The sequence below is a fragment of the Arvicola amphibius genome, chromosome 10 (genome assembly GCF_903992535.2).
Source record: "Arvicola amphibius chromosome 10, mArvAmp1.2, whole genome shotgun sequence".
Lineage (NCBI taxonomy): Eukaryota > Metazoa > Chordata > Mammalia > Rodentia > Cricetidae > Arvicola > Arvicola amphibius.
In genome coordinates, this window is record NC_052056.1 from 115,616,472 (window position 1) to 115,632,755 (window position 16,284).

The 16,284-nt window shown below is 49.6% G+C and overlaps 1 protein-coding gene across 1 annotated transcript in view; it reads right to left on the bottom strand.

The window, feature by feature from the left end:
* Positions 1 to 14,785: 14,785 nt before the first annotated feature.
* The window catches only part of Srrm4 (serine/arginine repetitive matrix 4), a 147,969-nt gene continuing 146,470 nt past the window's right edge, over positions 14,786 to 16,284 (bottom strand). Inside the window, exon 13 of the mRNA XM_038346876.1 lies at positions 14,786 to 15,071. Coding sequence (XP_038202804.1) covers positions 14,786 to 15,071 — 286 coding nt within the window. The remainder of the gene's footprint in view (positions 15,072 to 16,284) is intronic.

The window sequence follows — 16,284 nt, forward strand, 5'->3', positions numbered from 1 at the left end:
TCCTGGGGTTCTCCCACCTTCACTGAGACTCTAGGTCCAGGGAGACCCGAATCCCTGTCTTCTGTCCCTTCAGACCCTCTACAGATGATCCTGATAGAGTCTACAGCTCATCTCTCGCTAGTAGCAGGCTTGGGTGTCCTGTTCCTATGGGGGGTCCTCAGAGATGCCATGCCGGGGGCACATGTCTGTGTGAGCATTTGATGATCTCTGGGTCTGGTTTGCCCTGCCCTGATTAGTGTGTGCAAGTCATGGGAAGTGTACTGAAATATCCACAATGGGTAGAAAGATTGGAAGATTTCCAAGAAATCTCCATTTTACAGAGGAGAAAACTGAGACCAGTGTCACCACCAGTTTGTGAACTCTCAACCCAAGTCTACGTGAATGTCAAGCACAGATCTCTTTGCTCTGTGCCGTGAGGCCATGCCGTCTGCTCCCCATGTGTGCCCAGCTGGATCCCAGCCCTCCAATCCCAGCCAAGCCCAACAACCACAGTTGACCTTTAGATTATCAGCCCATTTCTTCCTCCTTCTCCAGGACCCGATTTTCTGAAACCGTCTCCCAGCAGGACAAATGACACTGGGTACACATTGAGATTGAGGAACCGGGCAGTGCCAGCTACAGGCACGTGCCCCTCGTGTGAGCAGCGGCTCGCAGCTGAATAGGCAGAGTGCTCTGCCCTGTCTCTACCAGCAGAGAAGGAAGTACTGGATGGTCAGCTACTCCGCTCTTGTTCTTAGGCACCTCTTCCGCATAGCTAGTGTTAGTGACTCTCTGTCTTAGTCTGGGTCAGCTACTGTGATTAAAAACACTGACCTAAACTAACTGTGGAGGAAAAGAGCTTGTTTGGCTTATAGGTTACATTCCACCACCAGCAAAATCCAAGGTAGGAACAACCTGGAAGCAGGAGCAGATGCAGAGACAATGGAGGAACCCTGCTTACTGGCTGGCTCAACCTGCTCTCTAATACAACCAAGGACCACCCACTGGCCTAGGGGTTAGCACTGCCTAGGGGCTAGGCCCTGTCATAGAAACCATTCATCAAAAACTGCTCACACACCAGTCAGCTGGAGGCAAATCCTCAGCTGAGGTTCTCTCTTGCCAGGTGACTCTAAGTTGCATCAAGTTGATGAGGATCAACCAGTGTGGTCTGCATCCAGGACGCTGATGTCTCAGCTAATCGAGTTTTTAGGGTGGTGATATTTGGCTTCCCGTGTAGGAACCTAATGTGTTTGAATTCTGCCTGTTCTGCCGTTCTAGGGGACCAACTTAGCCTCTCTGAACACTGTCTAATGTTCAGAGAGGGATAAAAACATCACCTGCTTTTTTATGATTCTCTAAAACAATAGTCACTGCTGTGGTTTAGAGAGGACCTCGTGTTATAGCATCGGTTGCCAGGTCACCATGCTATGGCAAATGGTGGGATCTCGAAAAGTGGAGCCTAGAGGAAGGACATGGCCTTGGAGGGGGTGTTGAGACCCTAGCCCCTTCTGGCCTATCTCTCCTTCTTCTCAGAAACCATGAGGTGAGCAGCTTCCCCTACCACAAGTTTGCTGCAATGCCACAGGCCCAAAGGCAACTAGTGGCTGAGTAACCATGGGCTGAAGCCTCTGAAACCTTTCCTCTATATTTTTTTTTTCGGAGACAGGATTTTTCTGTGTAGCTCTGACTGTCCCAGAACTCGTTCTGTAGACCAGGCTAGACTCAGACTCACAGAGATCTGCCTGCCTCTGCCTCTGAGTGCTGGGATTAAAGGCGTGCGCCACCACCGCCTGGCTGAAACCTTTCTTTTTAGCAGGTTGCTTGCTCAGGCCTTTTGCCATGGTGATGAAAATCTGGCTAATGTGGCACCTGATACTGTCAGCATGCAGTCCCAGCATGACATGGGGAAGGTGGCATGCCTCGCAATGAACACACGAGGAGGAACCGAGGGAGGGTGTGGCCTGCTCGTGTTCCCTTCATTCCTTTCTCTATTGCATGCTTATGTGTACAAACCACTAACCCGAAGACTAGAGATGGGATGGAGGAGGGGAAGCCCTGGCTTTCGTGAGTCTCAAGGGACAACCAAACAGATAGTTAGAATGGTTGCAAATACGGAAAATCTCTGTGAAGGAAGCAAGCTTTTGGTTAGCGTCCTCATTGGATTTTCTGTTGCCGAGTTTCCCATGCTCTTGGTACTCCAGCCACAGAGGCCTCCTGTCTCGCAAACAGAGGAGTCAGGCACATTCTTACCTCTGTTCCCACTGCCTGGAACAGTGTTTTCTAGGTCCCCCAACTCATCCGGGTCTCTACTTACAGTTTGTCTACTTGGAGGAAGCTCCTCTAACCCTCGAGTGCCACACTGTCTCACATCTGCTTGCTTAGCTTTCTTCTTTGCACTTGCCACTAACTGGAATTACATTTTCACCTCTAATTCTCTGTTTGTATGTCCCTCTCCATCAGCACAGAAGAGGGAGGAGGGAAGGGACTTTAATCTGATTGTTCATGGCTGTGTCACCAATACCTGGCACATAGTGGCACATAGTGTTGTGGTTGTCATTGGGCTTGTTTGTCAAGCATTTCCAGTTTATCCTTCTGAGGAACCTGGTTTTCTCATTGCTGTGGCCAATTCCCTGGCAGAAGGAGTACGAGGGAATGGAGCTCATGGTTCAGGGATACAGTCCATCACGGTGGTTGGAGTCACGTGGCTGGAACCGTGGATACACATGGTAGCTGCTTGCTACAGGACACACGTCAGCCAACTCAGAGGGCTCAGCAGGAAGTGGGTCCACCCAGAAAACTCATGTCCAGTCTCCTTGGGAACCTCCTTCCTCCAGCTAAGCCCTTGAAGGTTCCCTTACTGCCCTAAAGTGTACTACCACCTGGGGACTGTGTTTAAGACAAGAGCCTGTGGGGATGCTTCCTTGTGCCTCTGTGGTTGGGAGGAGCCTTGCAAATGCTTATGGCCAGTGAGTTGTGAGGAGAAAGGCCTACAACTCATGAAATATCAATGTCTTTCAGAGCATCTAATAGTCCAGTCATTACTCTCACGAGGCATGTGAACGGGACGCAAACCTTTGTCCTTTAAGACTCATTACAGCAGCCTCGCCCAGCTGATTCTGACGGACAGACTTCTCAGTTGTGAACCTCTGCATGTGCCAGTACAGCTCTGTTCAAAAGACTGTCCTCAGCACAAACACCCCTCGGACAGCAGAAGCTTCCAGACTCCTCATTTGACGAGATTTTTTTGCCAGGCAAAGCGGTGCCCATTCCTCTCAGTTTGGGACATTTCTGGTGTATACATCTCTGATGCAGAAGGTGGCTCTGAGCTCCTTGGGCTCCTATCCCAGAAGCCTCTGAGGGTAGAACAAGAGCTGGTTTGACCAGTTGGTGACCATGACACCGGGCAACTGCTTTGGAATTTTTTTTTTTTTCTGGGACTGGGAGTGGACAGCCTGAGAAGATTCTCAGAGTCTGTGCTTGGGTTGGAGCTGGGAGAGCCTGGATAACATCTAGAGATGGAGAAGATGGCTCTTCAGGCACCTGCTTTACTGATTTGAGGAGGCTTCCTTTGCCAGCTTTATTCTGGGTGACTATAAACCTGGTTAAAAGTTGAGGGACTTTATTAACACGGAAGGAACAGTAAAGGCCCTGGAGAAATGCTCTCTAGCCTGAGAGAGGGGAGTTGGTTTTGTCCAAACACCCTAAGATTTCCTATCCGTTTTGATGGGTGAAAAAGGTGTAACCCTGTGCTGAATGCCTTCACACACTAAATTGTGCTGGGAACTTCAGACTCCATACATTTCAAGTACAGATGTGTGTGTATGTGTGTGTGTGTGTGTGTGTGCGCGCGCGCACGCACAAGCACATGTGTGTGCCATTTCAATCCCATTGTCCTTTTCATGTCTGTTTATTTGCAAGTATGTATATGTGAGTGTGTTCATGTGTGTTCTGGTACACATCTACACACACACACACACACACACACACACACTGGAGCCCAGAGGACAACCTTGAGGGTGTCATTCTTCTGTCTGTCCACCTTCCTTTTTGAGAAGGTCCCTCTCATGGGCATCTGGGCCTCACCAGCTAAGACAGGTTGTCTGACCAGAGTCACATGTCCTTCTGCTGTCTGCATCTCTCCAGTGCTGGAGTTGGGAGCACACACGCCATACCTGGCTTGTTATATGGATGCTGTGGGTTGAATTTAGGCTCTCAGGCTTCCATGGCAAGCACCTACTGACTGAGCTATTGCCCCAGCCCGCTTTAACCCCCCCGTTTCTAATAGGCAATGTGACTCTATTTGATGCGGTTGGTATTACCCATTTCAGGTTTAGATGTGAGAGAGACCCAGGGTTTGCTGCAGTTTGAGAGAGCATGGGGGCAAGTTTCTATGGCAAAGCAAAAGAAAGCAAGATGAAAAGAAAAGGCATCCGTGGGTTAGCCGTTGGGTGGCCCTGGCTAGCCCATCACATGGAGATGCAGTCCCAGGGTGTGGCAAAGTAGGACTGTTGTTCCACTTGATGGACAGGCATGAACAGCTCAGAGTCTTTCCATGAAAGCCCTGAATGACCCAGGTGGAAAGCATCAGTGGAATGCCTGGGGGGTGGGGGCGGCAGAGAATGCCAGGCTCTTCAGAGTGGAGGAGACAGTACGGAGGGCAGCAGGTAGGAGTGCCTGCTCTTCCACCTTCAGCCTAGGTGGCATGGAATTTAAAAAAAATACAGTTTTTAAAAAAATACAGTTTCCGTGTAATTATTTCAGGTATAAAGCTGACCAAGAGGGAGCCGGGCAGGATGAAAAGCAGGCCTGCCCGCCGAGCTCCACACTACAGAATGGCGCCCACGTGGATAGCCGAATCCGCAGAAAGCTTGAGAAAGCTTGGGAAAGAATAGAGTAAAGCTCCATTTTTCGGGTCTGGCAAGCAAGCACTCTCATCTAAGAGAGGCTTCCTGACTCAGCTTCAGCTGCAAAACATTGCAGCTCTTTTAAGAGGTTCGGCTACAAAACACTTAAACGCTGTTGATGAAAATTAACTGCATGCTTTTCAGTTTTCAGCCGTAGCAGGAAAAAAGCTGTGTCGTTTTAAAATGCCAGCTTTCTGGGCCGTTCTGCTAGGGCAAACTCTGACTCTTTTAAGCAGGTGGTCCTGACTATGGAGCTTTTGAGTGTTGAGCTTTTGAGTGTTGAGCCAGAAGCCTCGTGTGAGCTTACCTAGGTGTTCGATTTTCCTGCTGCCGCCCTTTCCAATCATGGGGGTCCATGCTCGTGTTGCTGAGGGCCTTGTGCACACCTGTCCCTCTAGTTTCCTCTGTCATTTCGTGAGGTTGGTCAGAGAGGCCAAGTAGCTCACACCCAGACCCCAGTTACGAGGTAACAGAGCCACACTCATATCCAGGTCATCCCGAGGCCCGGGTCTTTGGTTCAGCTGCTCCTTGTAAGATGTGTGTCAATCTGAAGCCCCAGGAGAGGTGTCCTTGTGCCTTGAGCAATGCCAGGTGGATGGTAGGTGCTCACGTCTGCCCTGCCATCTGTGTTCCCTTTAATCTCTCTCTCAGGGCATGCCATGGGAGATCATTGACATTGCTCTGGGGGAAATGTCACTACCTTGCTGCACCTTTTACACACACACACACACACACACACACCCACACACACACCACACACACACACACCAATAAATGCACATTAACCAGCTTCAAAGTGAACAGGCTTTGGGAGGGAGTAGAGCTGGCATCCCTGGGCAAATCCAATCACGTGGCAGTCATTTACATACCAGGTATAGTGTCCCTGCAGGGACAGGGAATGAATGAGGCAGAGAAGGCTCCTGCCCTCCGAAAGGGGCATTAAACAAGCAAGGGAAGTAATTACAGGTAGTAGGGTAGCAGCTAGTACTCAGGAAAGAGCAGGAAGGAAGGGATGGCAGTGGGAGGACAGGGTGGGGAGCTGACTTCAGGCAGCTGCAATCACTGCCTTGCCCCCATTCCATGCACACAATTGTCCTGAATCCTCCCTTAGCTTCAGTTCTGTTCCTGACTAATTCCTACTCCTTGTCCAGCATCTTGCTAGAGGGTACTTTCTTCACCCCTATGATGTCTTGCTTGGCCTTCTAAGGTGTAGTTACTCTCTGCCTTCCCCCATCCTCAAAGCTAGCCACATAGTTTACTGCCAGTGAGACCTGGAGCAACCATTTGTGCCCCAGTTTCTGCAGCCATGACACTGATGCTAACACAGCATCTCCTGCAGATGCTATGGAGGTGAATATGTCGGTAACTTACATTGACTTCAGTGGAGCTCCCAGAAACCTGCCTGGCCCTTGATTGTCACCATGAAGGTACTGGGTGATCTTATGGCTTTATGGTCACCATGATTTAAGTGTGTCTTCCACCCTGGTCTCTGGATAGCATTGTGGGTAGCATCTTCAGTGTTTCCCACCCTGGCTTAACCCTGGAAGAGCATAGGGAGGCTTGCAGGGGCACGGATGCCTGGCATTCTCCTCAAACCTACCTATTGTTTGGGGGTGGGTCAAACATGGGTGTTTTATAAAGGTCAGGGCAATCTTAATACTCAGTCATGATTGAGACTCTGGTCTAATCCGCCCACCCCTTTTAATAGGTTGAGTAGAGGGTTCTAGAAAAGGGCTTGACTTGCTTAAATGGTCATGCTGCAAGCTAGGGACAGGAGTCTGGATTCCATCTCTTAAGAAGTTTTGTTTTCCTACATTCCTCCCACGCCTTGAATTGTTTCATCGGTTCTGCTTAGCAGAGAGGCTGCAGGCAGCCACGGGTCACCAGAAGCAGGAGTGCTGGATGCATGCTGCCTCTGCTCCATTCTTGAGCAGCTGCCAATCTGGTAAGGACAGAGCATCCGCAGAAGCAGGGTTGCTTTCCTCTGCAGCCAGGACAGTTGGGACGAGGGTGATGGGGGTGGGGCCCCTGCCCAGACCAATGGCTGGATAAACAAACACGTGGTTTCCCCATAACTGGGTATCTGTGCCGGAGATTAAAAGGTGAAGGCCTCTCCGTGAGTCATGGAGAGGTGACGAAATTAGTCACAGGGACAGCCTCCTAAAAAGCCACACTTTCTGGGAAGTCATCTTATTGGAACCCTTTGCAGGTGGGGGGGGGGGGCTAGCTCTACATTGACAGGGCTTATACACTCAGGACGAAAAGTGAAAGGAAATCCCTCAGACCTGGACCCATTAGCTATGCCAACTTGCCCCTGGAGCCTTAACTGGAGCACCCCGAAAGTGAGGCTCCGGTGTGGGTAAAGGGCACGTGACTGTTAACTCATCGATGGGTCTTAATGTCCTGGTCACCAGAGAGCCTCAAAAAAGGACGCCGGGTATGGCTTCACAACCAGCCTATTTAGAAAGAACGAAATCAGTGTGTGGGTGGGGGTGGTGACTAGCCACAGATTTACCTAAGAGAGGTCACCCCAGTCTTATGGTTCCCAAGGCAGGTTTTCATTGGGCAAGACACAGAATGAGTGGTGCACATAGCTGGTTGTATGTGTGTGTGTGTGTGTCTGTGTGAATGAGCGTGTGTGAGTGTGTATGAGTGTGTGTGTGTGAATGAGTGTGTGTGAATGAGTGTGTGTGGGTGTCTGTGTGTGTCATTGTATAATAGTGACTCACATAATTGGAAAATAATAATGCTATGAACACTTTAAAATATAAGGTTTTTAACCTAAAAAATAGACACCCTTGAAACCTGGAGGATGTGGCAACGCTGAGCCGAGATTCTCGCCTGGAATTTGTACATTGTGCTCCCCACATCCCCACAGCCAGTCCCGCCCACTCCCACTTATCCCCTAAGCACTTTCTACCTGCCTTGACCGGGGAGAGATGTTGAAGTTTGCCCTGGGAACCTTTCCAGAAAACCCCTGTCTTCCAAGTCAGCTCCGTTGGGCTGACCCCAGGACTCCCACTACCACACCTCAGACTCTGTGCTGAAAATCTAACTTTGCTCATTAGCCTCAGTTGAATGCTCTCCCCTTTTCATGTATTTAAGGAACGGAAAGTTTCATTTTGTTCCCGTAGCAGCTAAGGGAGGTGGCTGCTGCTAACTCATCCTACAGATCAGCAAATTAGTCAGTCACAGGCTGTGGCCCTTGTCCAGTGTTGTATAGGTAGTAGTAGAAAGACCCTAGGTATTTAGGATCTAAAATCTTTGTCACAACATGAAAGTGTCAAGACAAAAGCAACTCAATGTAAGAGGTTCGATATTTACAAATTCTGGATCTGTAGAGGAGAACTGGCAACCTGTGGTTCTGAGTCAGCTTATCTGAATTCTGTCCTTGATTCTGGGGACTGTGTCTTTTGGGCAAGTGGCTTCATTTTTCTAGGCTTTGGTTTCCATCTCGTGAGGAAGGAAGTCTAATGTTGGGGTTTCAGGGATGGCTTACAACGAGATGACCTGGAATAGGTTTCCTGAGGGAACCCATAATGCGACTGAAACTCGGGGTGGGTAGGAGGCTCAGTTGATAAAGCATTTGGCTCACAAATGTGAGGAAGTGAATTTGATCCCAAGGCTTGGCGTGATGTCCCACAGGTGTCACCCTAGCCCTGGGGGAGGTGGAGACCGGCTAATAATCCCGGAGGCTCGCTAGGCCAGCAGGGCAGCGAGAGACTGTCTCATTTGAACAGCACCCAAAAAATGACATATCCTCTGCATATGTGTGAACACACATACCACACACTCACTCACGAACTTACACAAGGGTAGAGCTCAAGTGTTTACAGGTCTGTTTGAGAAACTGAATAAATGCTCTGAGCCGTGTGTGTGTGTGTGTGTCACACAGGTGCGCCATGAGAGCTTCTTAACACTCCATCTTCCTTCTCACAGAAGACACGAGGTCACATATGAGATCACGATACCATGAGCCTTTAACTACGCACTGAAACCCTGAAAACCCTGGGTAGGCTGTGGTCCCTTGTAACCCTGGGCAAAGGACAGACCGACTCTCAGGATGCTGGAGAACACAGCAGCTTCTCTCTCTAATGCAGACATTCTGGGCAGATGTCAGATGGTCAGGCTGAGCTGGGTTACTTGGTGATCCTCTGCTTTGGGATTTTTCAGATGGGAATCCCAACCCCCAGTGTACAGATGACTTGAGATGTGCCAAATCCTTTGAGCCAGTGTGGCAGAATCAGCTAGGCCCTTGGCCAATGACCCCTTGAAGAAATAACTTAACCTGGGGAGAAAGACACAGCGTAGAGTTCTCATAATTTAGGACCCTTGGAAAGGATCCACTGGGGGCCAAGGGACATAGAGTCAGGCAAACACCAGTTCTAGGAGCTGGGAGTAACAGTTCCCTTCCATGGGCCTCAGCTTTATCTGAAAAGTAACAATAGGACCTTTGTCACCAGCTTAGCAGAATAATCATACAAGACATGACTTGCCAATGGACAACAGTTAGATTCAGGACGTGGCGAAGACAGTTTGTTTTCCCTATCAGGACTCCAGGGACACTGGACTTGGAGAGTTTTGAGTTGGACCCAGGACCCCTTGATGTGTCCCACATCTCAGCCATCCCAACCCTTGCATCAAGCCCACCATCACTCTTCCTTCCTTGGTTGATATCCTTCCAGCAAAAGATACAGCCCCAGTATCCACCAGGATGGAGTCCAGAGCATCAGAGCAGCGCTCTCCCACTTGCCCTCCCCAGAACATCCTGGCTAAATCCTGTTGCACAGCCAACTGCGGCCCAAGACCCACTGCTTTTACCCCCAAAGGCAAGACAACCACAAAGGTATAGCATTGCTTTCTCTCTGGCTCAGCCCGTTAATAAATGAGACATAATATTACGTGGCTGGAAAAAAAAAAAGATTCTCTCTGTATTTTTTTCAGTTGTGACTTTTTAATAGAAGTTGGTTCGTGTACAGGCATTTGAGTTCTTCAATTAATTTCCATCTAAATGAGGTTTTCGGGAGATAACCAGCATTTTAGCTCCATTTGGGCTTAATTTGTATGATGGGAGCTTCTGTTTCTGGCGGTTCCAAATCTCTGGTGACTCCAGCATTCATTGCCTGGGTGATAATTCCCCCACTACAGACAGCAGCACCCAGAGCTGAGAGATGAATGGTTTCCAGTGGCAATCCAAGGGGAGGGGCTGGCTCCCCTCCCTTCCCAATACCACTCAATAAATAGGAAATAATAATAAATTATTAAATAAGCCATGTTCCAAGGACAGCCTCACATCATGGTATTTACAATGCAAAATGACAACCACCAAAAAAAAAAAAAAGAAAGGAATAAAACCAAAAATCAACTCACAAAATGAAAACAGGGATGGACAACAAAACCCAAATACACAAACAGAAAAAGAAGTTGCAGAGGGTTGGTGATCATGGTGTTAATGCCATTGGCTCATCAGTGCAGAACGGACAAGGGATAGAGTTCTTTAAAGTGTTGTGCAGTGGCGTTGTGTCTGGCCCAAGTCTCTGGTGGGCTGGCTAGCGGGGGGGGGGGGCATGTGCCATTTTAATATCAAATCAAATTTTCTCCCCATCAGAAGGGAAACCAAAGTGAGAGACACATGGCCACGAGACCATTCAGGATACACACAGAACAGATGGGGCAAAGGGAACCTAGCACAGGGCTGAGGGTGTGACCCATTTGCATGAGCACTTGATGAGCATGCCCGAGCACTTGGGTTCCACCCCCAGCACCAGAGAAAAAGAAATGCGGCAGAAAAGTTGGAAGTTGACCTTGAGAAAGACATAAGTCATTGCTTTCTTCCACCTTTGGTCGCACCCCAAACTTGTACTTCTTTAAGCAAAACCTTTCTGGGAAAGAAAACAAGGCCGAGAAATATAAGAATAGGGGCTCTCTGAGGCTGAGACCCAAACTCCTCCCCAACATCTCCATTTTATTTTGCTCCTGAGAAGCTGAGTCGCCTTCCAACGAGGTCTCAAAGAGAGCCTGGAATGAAGTCCAACTTTGGTGGACATGAATGGGGTTAGTCCACTTTCTAGCCACCCAGTAGGGATTCAGGTGCTATTTTTAGCTATTCCTAGGAATCTCCTTATAGCACTTCAAACCCCTTTCCTTCCCCCAAGTCTCAGCAGAACTCATTGTGTTTGTTGGCTCTCTCGGGCCTCAGGCCAACATCCGAATTATTTGCCAACTACCCCACCTCACTAAGTGGCAACCCTGGTCTGCATTAAGGTGATAATTAGCCCTATTGCGCTCACGTGGAGCAAGTCCACAGTGGGGAGGCCAAGCCAAGGAGCTTTGGCAGCATGTTGCTTAACCTCAGCCTAAGTTGGATGTTGGTGGGTGAATTACACCCTCACTGTGAACAGCCTCCGCAACACAGTGCAGTAACCCACTGTACAAGCATGGCTATGGATTGCTTCCAAGTGGAGTTATTCCTCAGAAGCGGAAAGTAATGAGGGTAAAGTGGATAGACAGACCAGGGTTCCATGGTTCTAGTTAGCCAAGGTTATCAGCGTCTTGGAAGGAGATCCGTGTTTGCTTGGAAAGCAAAGCAGTGTAGAGGAGAAAATGAATAAGGAAGAGAGATGGAGGAGGAGGAAGAGGAGGAAGAAGAAGAGGAGGAGGGTAGTACACCTTAGCCTTACAGGTATCTAAACAAGCTTCTGACAACTATTTCCAAGGAAAGAATGACGCCTTGCTTGGGTTAGAGTAGGACAGCCATGTTAAAGAGAAGAGTCAGGGATATAGTGAAAGTTTTACTAAATCCACAGCTGGACCAGGCAAGCTGGCCTTGGAAGTCCATGGAGAATGACCACAGAAAGGGCAAGAGCTCGCTGTAGCCAGCAGCCAGAGTCACTGCCAGTTGGTTAGGAAGGCAGAACTGATAAAGGTCTCCAGGACCTAGCTCCCAGAATGAGCTTAGAAATGACCTTTCTGGGGACGTCTGGCTGTCCCCTCCTTCTGTACTTTATTGTCTAATTTTGGAAGTTGTTTTGTGCTACCCCAAATGGAACACAGGAAAAGGGCATTTGCTTTGGGCGTTTGGGTGCCCCCAGGATGGCCCCTGCCCTCTTCACAAAGCAGTGTTTGTCTACTGCAGACGACACAGGCGAGTTTTCCAACCTCAAAAGCTGGGGGAGGGGAGTTAGATAGCAGGAGGAGAAGCAGGTGTAACTTACACGAATCGGGTGCCTTCCGCTGATATCAGGAAGAGCACCATGTCTTCCCTGGGTTTGTCCTGCCTTTCTCTCCCACTGTGAGCATCAATCAAACCCTCATCAAATTGACACCTTGTCTCCAAGAGCCATGCTAGTTAGTATTGAACCCTTCTTACCACAGGATTTCCCAATCACAGGTAAGGGCTCTTTCATGCGTGCCACTGATGTCTCTGAAGACTAGCCCAGACACGGCATTCTGACTCTGAGCAGTTAGCCAAAGATTTCCTGACTCTTTTACGTCTGCGTAGCTACATTCTAATGTCAGGCCCCGGCCGTGGATTTAGGCTCATGGAGTCTGTGGCTGACTCCATCTTTCTGATATGGTAGTGGCGCAGCATGTGTCTGAAGAACTGAGGCACAGACCTGCACCTCACTGGCAGCAATTTAAATAATGAACCTTGGGACTCAGATATTTCCTGGTCAGTTCCAGGATGTTCAGGGCTTAAAACATTCATGGGAAAGACCAAGATGCCTCTGACCTCTCCAACTGCAGCCGTAGCAACAGCAATTTTTTTTAAAGCACAAATAATTTAGAAGACCATCCCACCAAATACATACACATGATCACATATCTTGATACACAATCTCTCCGAATAAATAAATAAATAAATAAATACTGCTAATGGTGAGAAAGAAGAGCTCAACACATAAATAATAAAAATAAATAGATAGATAGATAGATAAATAGATAAATAAATAAATAAAAAGTTTGCTAGGAGCCCTGGGCAAAATGGTCCCCTAGAGTGGTTTGAATGAAAATAGTCTGTGTCTTCGAGAGAGGCTCTCATGCCTTCACAAGCTGTCCTGCTGAGGAGGTTTGGTGGCTCCTGGAAGCCTCTGTCTCCATGAGGGAGGTGAGGCGAGGTTGGCAACCTGGCAGGGATGAGGGTTATTTACAGTTGCTGTACATGCCCTCCTGGGCACCTACTCCTGTGCCAGGCACCTGCTATCTGGTCTTTCGTGGTGGTGTCAGCATAGGCATCCTTGCGTCTTGGTGGGCGGAGTTTTGGCCTGGGCTGGAAGCCATGGTGGGAAGCCCAGTATGGCCACTGGTGCTCCTCCTTGCCTACCAGATAACGAACTTCCCTGGACCCCTAGGCTGATAGGTTGGGAAAGATTGGCAAGGATAGATCATTGCTTTTAAGATGGGAACCCCCCCACCCCAGATGTTTTCCTTGAAGCAAGACGGATGAATAACGCTGGGTCGTGGCGGTCATCGTGTTCCAGTGTCTGAAGTTGAGGAGAGAACCCCTTTCTCCATGTGCCCTGGCCCTCAGCTGTTGCCACCACAAACTCAACACCTCCTAGACTCTGGAAAGCCAGGCAGCTGGTGAGGGGGATGCCCGTGGGTTTATTTTAAGGACCATCTCCCTCGCCTGCCTGTTCCCAATGTCTTCTGCAGACAAAGCAGCTGATGGTGTTTGTGTGTCAGAGGGCAGCTTGCCCTTGCTGCCCAGCCCTAGGGAGGAGGAAGGTAGAGAGAGGGCAGCAGCAACCGCTGGACTTTCCTAAGCTGACAGCAAACTCAGAAGCCAGCAGGAGCCCTGAGCCAGGGATCCCTCAAGCCCCTCTATCGATAGGCTCCCTCAAGGCTCTCTGAATTTCGGTCTTTCCTCACAACATTGAGCTATATGCAGTGCCCCGTCTTGGCAAAATTCCTGAGAGGCAAGGAGAGTGGTCTCCATGTGAGATGGTAGGTGTCAGCCTGCCCTGGGTAGAATCCAGGGTGTGGCAGTCTGGGCAATGTGGAGGGGGCTGGCAGGCGCCAACTGGAGGGCAAGGGCAGACTGGCTGGCGCTGGGGGTTGGCTGTTAGCCACAGCAGCGGGAAGGCTCAGCAGATGGTCCCGTGGAACCACGTTGGTGCCAGCTACTGGGGATGAGGCGAATTTGGGGAATAGGGCTGTGGCCCAAGGTATGCTGGCTGTTCCATCATCTCCTTATCGTTACGGGGTCACAGGGCCCTATGTAAGGGTCTCCACAAAGCTGGAACCCACTGCAGTCTCTTCCCTGACCAGGCTGACATACTAGGGGGCACATTACCTGACTCTTTGCTGCTTATGATAACTACAGTTCCCATTTCCAATCTTCCCTGACATCTACCTCCCCTGCTGATGTCTGCTTTCTCCCTGCAAGACTCAGGAGCTCCCAGCCTTTGCCCATGTTGGGAGGTAAAAAGCCCTGAGCTCTTTTCTTGAACTTCACCCTTGGTCTCCTCTCTTTCCAACATTGGGGTCCAAAACGTGCAGCCGTGAGTCTGGAGGAGGGGAGAAGGAGGTCGGGGTGAGGGATGGATCGATCCTGGCCTCCAGTATACAGCCTGTGAGCCGTGGATGGGTGGAACATGTCACCACATGTCTTGGTCAAACTTAAACGTTTTGAGTCATGGATGAGATCTTTCCACAGGTGGCCTTCTCCGTCGGCCCAGGTGACTCTCAGGATGATGCTGGTAGAGCCTCCTAGCACCTTGGCAAAGGAACAGGAGTCCCTGTATCCCGTCCTACCTTCCCAGGAACGCATAGAGGACATGAGCCAGGAAGCCTTCGTATCTGTCACCAGGGAGCTGGCATAAAGAGCAGGTAGTGAAGGACACAGGCAGAGTACAGTGGGGTCGTCCCGGTGGGCAGCTGGCTCAAATGAGGGCCCTTGCTTAGCGCCTCGTGCTGGCATAGCTTTCCGCTGAGCTGTAGCTCAGGCTCCGACTCCGACTGCGGCTCCGGGAGCCAAGGCTGAGGCTGCGGGAGCTGGAGCTGCGGCTGGTCCGCGTCCTGCTCCTGGTCTGGCTCCTGCTGCGGCTCCGGCTCGGACTCCTGCTCCGGGAGTAACTGCGGCTGGCTGAGCGGCTGCTGCTGCTGCTGTACCAGGAGGAGGCGCTGCTGAGGCTGCTGGACGAGGAGGGGCTGGGTCGGTAGTAAGGGATGGGGCGTTTGCGGGCACTGTAGAGACCAGAGATAGGATGCGGTGAGGGCTCAGCTCTCAGGGAGCGCCAGTGCTGTTCCCAGGAAAAGCAACGTCCTCCCATCCCCCCAGGCTCTTAGGGAGAAAAAAAATAGAAAAACTCCAAACCCCAACAAAACCACAACAAAGTCCTCCATTTCTTCTCCTTTCATAATTCCGAGACCAAAGAAAAAGCCTGGCTTAGTACTGTTCTATCCTGAAAAAGCGATAATGTCACTTAAAAAAAAAAAAATCAACCAATCAGTCCTGAGCTCAGAGTTCTCAGCTGGCAGCACAGTATTTGCACCAACACTTTAATTGGAGTTTTATTTTTCTATTTTTACTTTTACTAGAAACTTCTATTTCCAGTAGGTTCTATTTCTAGGAGGGAAAGGCTGGCTTTTCCATTTACTGTAGTACATCGTTTCTTTCTTTTCTTTCTTTTTTTTTTTTTTTTTTTTTTTTTGAAATAAGTGTATGGAGTGTGCCTGTGTCGAGGAGGGCATACTTAATTTAAGGAAATGAAATACATTCATGATTATGGATGCTCAGATGCTGGGAAGAGAGCACTGTGTACCACGTGAGCAGGCAACTCCATCCATGGGGGGGGGGGGCTGTTCTTGTCTTGCCTCCTGATCCTCTCCAGGAGGGATACAATTGACTTCCAGGATTCCTTCCTGTGTGGGTCTCTTGGATGAGTGGGATGTCTGGAAGGATAACCTAGTTTTTTTTCTGGGGGGTCACATTCAGCCATTTTCCCCATTTCCCCAGCTTTCGGGGCCTGAGAAATTTAATTTCTCCCACAGCCTTTGCCCTCATTCCCATTAGCTTTTCTCCTCAGATACCTTAGCTGCCACAGGTCACACCCTCCACCAATTCTGACCATTCAGTCGATAATGATAGAACACAGTGTGTCCCACCTTTAAATTTACAAGGTGAGGTCACATCTTTTTGTCCCCTTTCATCTACTCCACATGACACTCCCAGAAGTTATGCCATGTCTTGTGGGTGAGAAAACAATCCAGAGGAGGTGGAAATGAGTCTAGGTTCCCTAGGGAAACAGGTCCGGAGAAGGGGAAAAGGCTCCAGGTTCCCTAGGGAAACAGGTCCGGAGAAGGAGAAAAGGCTCCAGGTTCCCTAGGGAAACAGGTCCGGAGAAGCGGAAAAGGCTCCAGGTTTCCTAAGGAAACAGGTCCGGAGGAGGGGAAAAGG